Source organism: Sinocyclocheilus grahami, unplaced genomic scaffold (assembly GCF_001515645.1).
Source record: "Sinocyclocheilus grahami isolate Dianchi unplaced genomic scaffold, SAMN03320097.WGS_v1.1 scaffold366.1, whole genome shotgun sequence".
Taxonomy (NCBI): domain Eukaryota; kingdom Metazoa; phylum Chordata; class Actinopteri; order Cypriniformes; family Cyprinidae; genus Sinocyclocheilus; species Sinocyclocheilus grahami.
The window spans coordinates 192,105-204,208 of NW_015505545.1; the positions used below are offsets into that span (position 1 = coordinate 192,105).

At 36.3% G+C, this 12,104-nt stretch overlaps 1 protein-coding gene across 1 annotated transcript; it reads right to left on the minus strand.

The window, feature by feature from the left end:
- Window positions 1-364: 364 nt before the first annotated feature.
- On the minus strand, window positions 365-5,121 carry LOC107549209 (GTPase IMAP family member 8-like). The gene is made up of 4 exons (XM_016230209.1): window positions 5,094-5,121; window positions 4,232-4,933; window positions 2,522-3,240; window positions 365-1,123 (listed from the first exon to the last, which is right to left on the minus strand). Exons 1-4 carry the CDS (start codon window positions 5,119-5,121, stop codon window positions 365-367), a joined length of 2,208 nt encoding a protein of 735 aa, XP_016085695.1.
- Window positions 5,122-12,104: the final 6,983 nt, after the last annotated feature.

Consider the following 12,104-nt stretch of genomic DNA (forward strand, 5'->3'; position numbering starts at 1 on the left):
ATATATTAGTGCTGTCAAATGATTAATCGTGATTAATCGCATTCAAAATAAAAGTTTTTGTTTACATTATATATGTATGTGTACTGTGTAATATATACATGTATTTGTTTGCGTTTATATGTACATAATAAATATACACAGTACACACATATATTATGTAAACAAAAACAATTTTGGATGTGATTAATCACGATTAATCATTTGACAGCACTAATATATATATATATATATATATATATATATATATATACTTTTGTTAATAATAATCATAATAATAAATAATTGTCTTTTTTTAAGGATGTTTAGATATTTCTACTCGAAAACAAAACAAAAGCACTAATTATGAAACTTGGAACTTTTCGCCTCATACGGCTGTTGTCCATTTCCATGCTCTCGACTCCCAGATGACTTCATCATCTTCACCATCATCAAATACATCATCGGATTCATCTTCCTCTCTTTGTCCCTGCATCTTCAGTCTGGTGTTTGCTCGGTCTTCCTCCAACCTCCTCCCCTCCATCACCTCCCGCAGCACCTGCATGCCCTTGTCATTGCACCCGCTGTTTGCTGAAATCATCTCCTGTATCTTTTCCAGCAGCTCTGTGACCTGATGGCTCTCACCCTTGGCCTTATTATTAAAAACATGATACCTGTTTCCACATCTGTCAACAAGCCACTGCAGAGCTTCTCCCTCGCATTCAATGTGCTGCTCAATGGCTCTGTCTCCGAGCAGGTCCCCAAATGTGAACAGAACTATACTATGATCCCAAACCATGGAGCCCAAAAGCCTCAAATGATCCTCCATCGCCTTCCGCTCTTGCTCTTTAAAGGAACAGTCAGCACGAAGGACCAAAATGTAAGCGACCGGTCCAGAAGCGGATAGAGATGCATTCTGTGTGATTTCGTCTTTATTTAGTTCAGGGGTTTGATCTGTGGGCAGATGCTTCCACCAACCAGGGGTGTCTATGATGCTGACCTGCTGTCCTCCCACCTCTCCATGTCTCTGAACACACCGGGCGGTTCTTCTTGACCCAAACACCTGTCTGCCGAGGATGGTGTTCCCTGTTGAACTCTTCCCAGATTCTCCATAACCCAGCAGCACAAGAGAAAATTCTGAGAAATGCTTTCCAACATCTAAAGACATGGGGGGGGGGGTCAAGATTACTAAATGACCTTTAATATAAGCCACCACCTTCATAGGAACAACATTATATAGTGAATGAACAGGTCTGACAAGCATTACTTCTGTCAGGTTGATATGGGTTTGAACTTGACCTGCAATGTTTACCAGTCGCATTCCTCCTCGTGCTCCCCAATCATTTTAAAATTGCAAGATACACACTCATTGAACTTACTCACAATTTTGAGTTAAATATCTGTTATCAAAATAAAAATCTTGAAAGTTATTGGTTTATGGTTACTATGGAAGCCTGTTTCTGCCACAAACAAACAAATAAATAAACAAAAAGAGCAACTGCGATATTTTTGCGAATTTATATTTACGGATCTGAAATTTATTTCTGCAATCTTTTTCTCAGTGAAAAGGCTTCCATAATTCAAGAACTTACAATAATTTTATTTTGATAACAAATGCTGACTTGAGGAATATGTTTGGAACATCAAATATTTTGTAAAATGAGTTTTGACTAATATAAACAAAACTATATACTGTACATTACCATTATCAAATTACATAGTAATATACATTACTATTAATCGTTATCAAATATCACATTCCCAAAACCTAAAGGCACACAGACAAGCACTCAGACTGAACTCATAATAAATAATGCAGCTTGAATGATACAGCGTTTCTGTGATGCACACTGAACTCTTAGCAGACACGGTGACGCCAAAACTTTCTCATCAAAATTGTTTTTCTAAGACAAACTGAGACCATAAAATGCCACAAAAAATAAACTCAATTTGCAATTTGAACTCTGTATCCCTCCATCACCACAATATTGTAAGTATTGACTTTCAGCAAGAGTAGCTCTTATCTTCCTCAGCATCATCCCTTTGTCTTTTTTACTGATGTGCTCTTGTTCCTTTTTAGTTGTAAGATGCTGACTTTGTACTATCAGTACAGTTTTGCACAATCAGGAATGTGCTGGGTGCACCAAAAGGTGTATGTAGATTTTTTGCAAATGCAGTGGAAATATCATTTCAACTTGTTTATGCAGTAAATGTGTATAGCTGTAATGTGTTTTTTAACCTACATTTGACTTTTCTCTTTTATTTTTAAATAAATGTGCTACTGTGTACAATAAACTTTGACTAGATGCATTCAGTAAAATCAAAATCAAATAAAAAAGTCCCCCTTTGTTAACAAGTAGATAATGTGAAATGCTGAATAATAAATACAGTATAAAAAAGAATTAAAAAAAATCAGAAGTAAATTCTTAATGCACATTCTTTATGTTATTGTGTGATTCATCTGTGCATGTTTTCTCATTGCATATCATGTTTTACTCAGAAATGTCACATTATGGAATTAAATTGTTTCAAACTTTTGTAAAACCAGTATCTTACTCTTTATTGTTCTGTCCATCTTCCTCATCTGTCTTTGTTTTTTTGCTCTTGCCTTTGCTTTCCTTTCCACTGCTTTCCTTTTCTGCTTCACCTCCTTCAGTGTCTTAAGGTCAATTTCATAATAATGGCCCCTATTTTGTGCCACCATCTTCTCGATTTTCTCCAGCAGCTCTGTGATCTGACTGCCATCATTCCAGTTCTCATTGTTGAGGACATGATATCTGTTCCCACATTTCTCAACTAGCCACTGTAGAGCCTCCCCTTCACTCTCAATGAACTCTTCAACAGTCACGTCCCCCAGACAGTCTCCATGGGTGAACAGCACTATGGTATGAGCCCACACTCTCTCATCATGAAGCTGCATGTGCTCCTCCACTGATTTCTTCTCTGCTGCTGTGAATGACATGTCTACACGCAGAGTCAGCAGAAGCACGTGCGGTCCTGGTGGACAGAGAGACATGCTGAATAAAATCTCCTCTTTATCCAGTTCAGGAGTGTCAGCCACTGGGAGAGACTTCCACCAGCCTGGAGTGTCCACTATAGTCACATGTCTCCCATCCACCTCGCCTTGTCTTCTCACACACGTGGATGTTCTCTTGGAGATGAATGTCGCCATACTCAAAACGGTGTTTCCAGCTGAACTCTTACCAGATCTTCGGAAACCTAACATTATCATCCTCATCTTAGGAATGTGGACATGTTTGAGACCTGGTAAAAACAAGATGAATTTAAATCAAATATGTTTTGTCTAAACTGAGATTATAATGATAGTTCACCCCAAAATAACAATGATGTAAACATTCATTCACCCCCAGGTCAATCCAAACTGTTTTCATTCTTTTGAAGATATCAATGATATTTTGTCACTAAGAGAAGTGAGAACTAAAGGTAATGGGCATCTACATTTCTTTTTTGTAGTCCATTATATTTCAATTGAAAGTTACAGCAGAGAGAAAAACTGATTGGTTTATTATAAGTTTGCATAATTTGAATCATTTGACTTCATAAGGTGTACACATCAGGTTTATTTTAAATGCGTTTTTGTCATTTTGGAGTTCAGTAGCACACCTGATCTCATTCACTTTCATTAAATTGGAAAAAGTAGCCATGATACTCTTCGGAATGTCTCGTTCTGTGTTGCATGGGGACAACATGAGGGAAATAATAATGAGAGAAAATTTTTAGTTTTGAGTAAACTATTCTTTTAAAAATGGTTATCTGGGGCCAGATTCACAAAGCATTAAGAAAAAAAATTCTTCTTCACATTTACTTTATTCTTGACAATGAAGTTAAGAATATTTTGCATTCCCAAAAACATTTTTAAATTCCTGAAAAGAATGTTCTTAAAAAGAATAATCTCTTAAAGTTTGGATAACCTCCAATTTACATTTTTCTCGTTAGAAAAAAAAAAAGTATTTTCAGAAATTGCACTTAGAAACATTCGTAAAGGGATAGTTCACCCAAAAATGAAAATTACCCCATGATTTACTCACCCTCAAGCCATCCTAGGTGTATATAACTTTCTTCTTTCATACAGATACAACTGGAATGTCCAGGCTCTTCCAAGCTTTATAATGCAGCGAAATAAAATGCATAAATCCATCATGAAAAGTTATTTTGGGTGAACTATCCCTTTAAGAACTTTTCAGAATTGGGCCTTCTTGAGAAGATCTTCACGAATCTGGCCCCTGGTTCTTACCTTGTCGTACAAGTGGAGTCTCCCATTGTTCTTGTACCATCTTCCTCCTCTGGTTTGCTCTCATGTATCTCTTCGTCATCATTCCTTCCACCATATACATCCATTTTCTGTCCATTTCAAAATGACAGCCACCGTTTCCCACGACCACTGCGTCTATTTTCCCCATTAACCCCGTCAACTGCGTACCGGTGGCTCTCTCAGTATTAAGAACATGATATCTGTGTCCACATTTCTCCACTAGCCAGAGCAGAAGAGACTCTCCTTCACTTTCAATGTACTTTCCTAAAGTTTGCTCCTGTAGCTGGTCTCTATATGTGAACACAACTATAGTGTGGGTCCAGACTCTCTCGCTCAGAAGTTCCAGGTGTTCCTGCACTGACCTCCTGTGCTTTTCTTTGAATAAAGCATCGACACGTATGATCAGCAGAACCGCATGGGGCCCAGGAGGACAATGAGCTACGCTAAGCACAATCTCTTGTTTTTGAAATTCAGGGGTTTCTTTGACAAGGTAGTTCTTCCACCAGCCCGGCGTATCAACTACAGTGACCTGCCTTCCGGCAAAATCTCCATGCATCTTCACACACTGGGCCGTTCTCTTTAGATGAGGCTCTGCATGACCTGTTATTAGGTTTGCCAAAGAGGTTTTCCCTGCTGCTCTGTTTCCCAATAACACTATCCTCAAATCAAAGAGAAACTGGACTCCTGCCAATAAGAGACGATGCATTCCTAATATCAAAGACATGATTTCTTGTTCCCTGCTGTCTATACATCTAGAGATGTATTGTAGATTTAAGCTTTTCTTAAATACAAAATCAGAAATGTTAGACACCAAGAATTGAAATGTGTTAATCAGGAAACTTACCAAATTCACTTGCTTCACATGTAGCCATTGCTGCACTTTCTTATTCATAACCCAGCCTAAAATATTTAGAAATAATGTCACTTTTGGTCTGAATTAGTTACCGCGCCATTTAAATGGTAGGAGAAGGTTAATAAAATGACTTCCATCTTCAACTTTATATTAATGTGTTTTTGTGGCACCAAGATCAAGCTAATGGATGATGCTTTTAAAATGACAAGATTACCACCCCATACATTTACAGCGCTTTTCAACAAGCTTTTAGAAGCCATTAGCTATCTGAGAAAGAATGAATAAGTGAGGTGAAAAAGGAAAAAAGGTTTTACCTTTGTTCTCATCACAGCAGAAGCGCTGAGAGTGAAATGAAGAATATTATTCTTGTGTGCACAACAAATATGAGAAAAACTGGTTAGTCAAGCTGAACAAGCGACTCAAGACTTTTATGGAGTCCTATAAGAAGGGGCTCTGTTTCCATTACATTGACCAATTTAAATGGATACATCCATTAAGAGCCCCTTGTACATATCCATCTGGGATATTTTAATGAATGAGTGATAATAATGACTATAATAGCTGAGTGAACTATTTGGATTATTTGATTAGTGATCTGGAAATAGTCACTACTTTGAGTGTGACTTAGATTAGAAGAAAATTTAAATGCATTGTAAAACAGAGATGCACACCGTTAAGAGGAAAAAAGGGTGAGTACATTACGTGGATCGGGGCATGCTCCACACAGAAGTTCTTTTAAAGGTATTTGCTTTACATGCTGATTTGTAGTTACTTTAAGTTTTTACGCTTTTTATTACCTTATATGTCCAAAACTGTAATTTTTCACACACACACACACACAAATTACATCTTGTTGCAACATTTTACAAAAATCAAGATATATGAATATATTTGGTCAAAATCCCATGTTATAAAAGATGAAGTGCTATGCAGGCTATTTAAGACAATATTGGTTGATTAGACAGCAATGCTGACCTAAAATGCAAAATGTTTGCCCTCTCTCTCTTCACCGTTCCCACATCTCAGACCTCAAATACATAAAATATTACCCTTTTTAGACATAGTTTTTGAAGTAAAGTGTAAAGAAAATACTATACAAAAGTATTTTCCATAATATGTAGCTTACATTTTATGTTGTAAAGTTTATTTTTTGTTTTAAATGTTTCAAAATCTGACAAAACATATATATTAAGTATCTATCTATCTATCTATCTATCTATCTATCTATCTATCTATCTATCTACAAAATCAGAAATGTTAGACACCAAGAATTGAAATGTGTTAATCAGGAAACTTACCAAATTCACTTGCTTCACATGTAGCCATTGCTGCACTTTCTTATTCATAACCCAGCCTAAAATATTTAGAAATAATGTCACTTTTGGTCTGAATTAGTTACCGCGCCATTTAAATGGTAGGAGAAGGTTAATAAAATGACTTCCATCTTCAACTTTATATTAATGTGTTTTTGTGGCACCAAGATCAAGCTAATGGATGATGCTTTTAAAATGACAAGATTACCACCCCATACATTTACAGCGCTTTTCAACAAGCTTTTAGAAGCCAGAAAGAATGAATAAGTGAGGTGAAAAAGGAAAAAAGGTTTTACCTTTGTTCTCATCACAGCAGAAGCGCTGAGAGTGAAATGAAGAATATTATTCTTGTGTGCACAACAAATATGAGAAAAACTGGTTAGTCAAGCTGAACAAGCGACTCAAGACTTTTATGGAGTCCTATAAGAAGGGGCTCTGTTTCCATTACATTGACCAATTTAAATGGATACATCCATTAAGAGCCCCTTGTACATATCCATCTGGGATATTTTAATGAATGAGTGATAATAATGACTATAATAGCTGAGTGAACTATTTGGATTATTTGATTAGTGATCTGGAAATAGTCACTACTTTGAGTGTGACTTAGATTAGAAGAAAATTTAAATGCATTGTAAAACAGAGATGCACACCGTTAAGAGGAAAAAAGGGTGAGTACATTACGTGGATCGGGGCATGCTCCACACAGAAGTTCTTTTAAAGGTATTTGCTTTACATGCTGATTTGTAGTTACTTTAAGTTTTTACGCTTTTTATTACCTTATATGTCCAAAACTGTAATTTTTCACACACACACACACACAAATTACATCTTGTTGCAACATTTTACAAAAATCAAGATATATGAATATATTTGGTCAAAATCCCATGTTATAAAAGATGAAGTGCTATGCAGGCTATTTAAGACAATATTGGTTGATTAGACAGCAATGCTGACCTAAAATGCAAAATGTTTGCCCTCTCTCTCTTCACCGTTCCCACATCTCAGACCTCAAATACATAAAATATTACCCTTTTTAGACATAGTTTTTGAAGTAAAGTGTAAAGAAAATACTATACAAAAGTATTTTCCATAATATGTAGCTTACATTTTATGTTGTAAAGTTTATTTTTTGTTTTAAATGTTTCAAAATCTGACAAAACATATATATTAAGTATCTATCTATCTATCTATCTATCTATCTATCTATCTAATTCATGTATTTACATGCTATAATTTTAAATTTCTGCAACAAGTCTCTCTCTCTATATATATTTTCTATCTTTAAATATGTGATACTCATATTGCAGGGAATGTCTGCACAGTTACACTTGCCGGCGCTCAAACAAATGTCTTCAAATGAAAAAGGAGTTTCACACTCTCCCTTGACATAGATCACAAAAGATGAATATATATGTTAGACAGAAAAGAGAATAGAAGAAATGGGCAGAGAGGTTGTGCGAGCGATGACTCATGGACAGTGTCAGTGAGTGCTTGTCTTGTTTTGATGTACAACACACAGACGCTTGAGATGGGTCAGGGACAGATATGGTCATATCAGATTTCACAGAACTAGAGGGGGAATGCAGAAATCGCTTATAACCTTGAAAAGACAAACCTTGAGTGAAATAAAGAAAGAGAGAATTATGTGGAAAGGAACCGTACAGTGAATCCTTTGACAGCACTTGGGATAAAAATGGCTTTAAAAAGCTTTCAAAACAGTATAGTTTTGAAGACTTCGCTAATGTTTTTTCCATTTTGGAACTTTTTATGTAAATATGTTTGTGTGAGTCTTATCACATTTTCTATCAAATTACAGATGATTCATATGGTCTCAGAGGTCCCCTTCAGTCTATAAATCTAATTAGCGCTTCCGCACCCTCAGCCACACAGGACTGATGTTTAGTTTGAAACAGAAGATCTGAGCCTTTGTTTTTCAGTCGGTACAAGCCATTAAAGTTGCATTTAGCTCGTACATCATTATCACTGTTATCGGCATCTCTCAGTGGAGGATTACTGCTAGTAAAACATGAAAAGTGAAGGTTAAGAACACAATAACAGAGATTAGAATCTGTGTTTATCTCTAAGGAACTTGCTGGCTTAAACAGAGCTAACTCTCTGTTTATATGCCCATGTATCAGGTAATTGGAAAGTTCTGCTCGGCTGGAACCTGCGCCGCCTCCAGTGATGTTGGTCACACTTGTTTCTCTCTCATTCTGTAAGGAAATAAAGCCTCCGTGGGTGCGCAGCCCGAGCCCCGATAAGGAAAATGCTAGGGCTCATGATGATGCTCGGATTATACTTCCACAAATCTACACTTATCTGAGGACAAACTGCCTCAAAAACCTTTCCAAAGCGTGGCTTCTCTTCCATTCGTGTGTTTAGGATTGCAATATGCCAGAGGCTAATCTGTGCAAGGATCTCTCTACTCCGAGATTATTTTCCCACACGGTTGAATGTGAATTCTTCAAAGAGATGAGGCAGATTATTTGGGAGGCAGACTGGTTGACAGGCACTTGAAATTCAGCTGTGTTTAATCTGTATCCACTTACTTAGTCGCTTTAGTTTGAAGAGCTTCTGGCACGCTGTGAGCCCCAAAATCACTTATTTGACTTCTTAGAGAAGCCTTCGGCTTGCTAAATTGAACTGAAGAACTGATCTAAACTTACCATCAATATTTCGACTCCTAGCTATAAACAAAAGCCTGTTCTCTTGAAAACAAAAGCAGTTTTAAATTAAAAAACTTGAGGCAATGAATAAACAACAGCAGCATAATTTGACTGTGGATACTGAAGAGTGATTATCTGTTTGTAACAAAACAAAGAATCTCTCTGAACAATTTCTCCTTAATAAGAGTACTTTCATTTGACTGAATAATTAGATTTTTGCTTTCTCTTTTCAATCCCATTCTCATGCCTTCCAGGAGCTAAGACGAAGCTATTGCTGTTTTTGATAGAGCACGTCTGCAATTAAAACTGATGGCAACATCAGCTGCTTTGACTTAACATAGAAGACATCACTAAGAATAACATTTTTAAGGTCCATACAGTAAAGCCTTATCTACACAAGCCATTCCTCAAGGCAAAAACATTAATTACCTGTACAGTATATTATTGAGTATTAGAGGAGCTTTAAGTACTTTTGTACTTTAATGCAGTTCTGCTTTTAACAAATGAGCTGCATGTTCATTTAGTTCCAGGGGAAAAAACGATAATTAGCGTATTAGGCTGTGCAGCCAGTAAACCCTATACAGTATGCCATAGAGGAGTTTCTGACACAAAACCAAAAATATCTTCTATTCCAGCCGAGCTCTCATTAGTCATTGGAGTTGTTATTAATGTGCTTCAGCCTTTCTACTCAATCCTCCATATAACCCGCGGCAGTAGTGATGGTAAAGAGTAACGGGGAAAACCACAAATGGCACTTTCCACGAATATGATTCAAAATAGGGCCTGATTTTTTTTTTCTTTTTTCAACAAATGGTGCTAAAGGGGAAAGTTCACCCCAAAATTAAAATTGTGTAATCATTTATTCATCCTGATATTGTTCCAAAACTCTATGAGAACTTCTTTCTTCTGTCGAACAAAAGATGATTTTGAAAAAAGTCTGTTTTTGGTCAACAAAAAATGGTTTGATTACCAACATTCTTTAAAATATTTTATTTAGTTTATTTGTTTATTGAATGTCATAAGGTTTAAAACAAAAGGATGAAAATTCATTTTTGGTTGAACCATCCCTCCGTAAACCTTCAAAAAATCATGACTGTCAACCTAAATTATATACAAATTGTCATATTTTGTATTCCTTCATGTTAGCAGAATATGCAATCTTGTCTTGAATCCTAATATGTGAAAACTAGGCTAGAACGGGTATTATCACAGCTGAAAATTAAGCCTAAATAAAGCCTAAATCACTCAGTTGTGCATGGCTACATTTTGGTTTATACCTAGTTATACGTTTATATTGGTTTAAATTGTTTGATATAGTCAAGTCAAATCCTATGATATAGAAGAGGCCAAAACCTCTAAAACTAGCTACTTTTCATGCTAAGTAAATTTTATGTTAGATAATACTATCTAACAGATCAGAGAATAAAAGCATGGTGTTTGTCTTTCTACTGCTTTTATAAAAGTCATAGGCCACCAAAGTGTACTGCATTTGTGGAAGAAGCCACATTACAGTACATTTTTGTCCAGACGAGTAAAAACTTCTACCTCAGAATGAGCCTAACAGATACTAAACCTTAGGTTAGATGAAAGATTTTAATAGTCGTCTTGCCCTTGACACGTTTACTCTACAGCCCTATTTCATAACACAATTTAACATGTTCTCAATGTTCTTCCTCGTGCTGCTCTCTCTGGTGGAAAGCGTGTTGCCATCTTAAGTGCCTTTCCATTATTCTAAAAGCCCAAGTGTAAAATCGACCCTTCGATGGATGAGGGGATGGATGGATGAACATATTACCCACAATATTGCCGTCACATTTTTCTCAAAAAACATCAAATTGACAGGAAAGCTGCTGGAAAGTGAGAATTAATTTGTTTAGTGATGACAACTGAATATAAAGGTGTAAACAGCAGCTGGTTTTGTCTGATAATTCTTAAAAAGCTCTTAATGCATCGTGTTTCCTTCTGGAGCATCAGTGAATGTTTGAACCTTTTTTAATATTTGTGTTTGAGTTCCTTAATTGTCCTCAGTGTGAAAAGATGGATCTCAAAATCATACAGTCACTGCTGGAAAGGGTTCAAATATGCAAAAGATGCTGGAAACCTGAAGAATCTGCAGGACACAGAGGATTTTTCTGAGGAACAGTGCTCAGTTTAACTGTTCAGAACAAACAAGGGACTCATGAACAACCATCACTAAACAAAAAACAGTGGTAGATCATCCAGGTAACCACACCAAGGGTTCCCAAGCTTTTGAATGGGGTTATTTTAATAATTTCAGCTATTTTTTTGTCTTGTGGACTAACTTTAAACATCTTTTATGTAAAATATCTTACTCAGGACAGTACTAAATAAAAAATAACATGCATTTTGAATGATCTCTCTTATTTTGTTAAAATTATTCCCATTTTCACAGATCCTGCCAGGGGTTCCCAAACTTTCGCATGTCACTGTATGTTAGATTTTCATTACATACAGTGTCATGATGAAAAAGTAACAAGTCCTTTGATATGTAAGCTTTGTATTGCCAAATCCTGAGGGTAATTGGATAACTAGCCTTTATACTTGAAATCAGAAAAGTACAAGGAGTAATCTTGACCCTCAGGAGGAAAGTTGGCTCTAAATGTATCATAGAGACTGACCTGACATGTGCAGACACTGTGACATCTACTGCAAGTTAGACCTGCTATTCAGGTGACCCATTTATCATCGATCTTTCCGTTTGGCTGTTGTTTTCTGGTGATTTTCTGTAAGGGAGCTTCCCATAACAGCCTTCACTGTGTAAGAGCAAAGCATAAAAGAGGTTTCATCCATTTTGCAGCCAGCACACTAATTTGACTTTCAGGAATTATTAAACATATCACTGAATTATCAGTACACATATGATATCTCAACCTTGACATGCTTTAGCATAAATGTTTCTCATTCATACAGTTGTGCTCTGCTTTCTGTCATTTCCCTTCTTGTCGCTGTTTCCAGTGAATTAATAAAACATGCTCTGTCTGTGTAAAATGTCCATCAAA

Coding starts and splice junctions, on each gene's coding strand:
- LOC107549209 (XM_016230209.1), bottom strand. CDS start 5,121: ATGGCTACATGTGAAGCAAGTGAATTTG. Junction 4,934..5,093: donor ATGTGAAGCAAGTGAATTTG/GTAAGTTTCCTG, acceptor TCTTATTGGCAG/GAGTCCAGTTTCTCTTTGAT. Junction 3,241..4,231: donor GACTCCACTTGTACGACAAG/GTAAGAACCAGG, acceptor TGTTTTTACCAG/GTCTCAAACATGTCCACATT.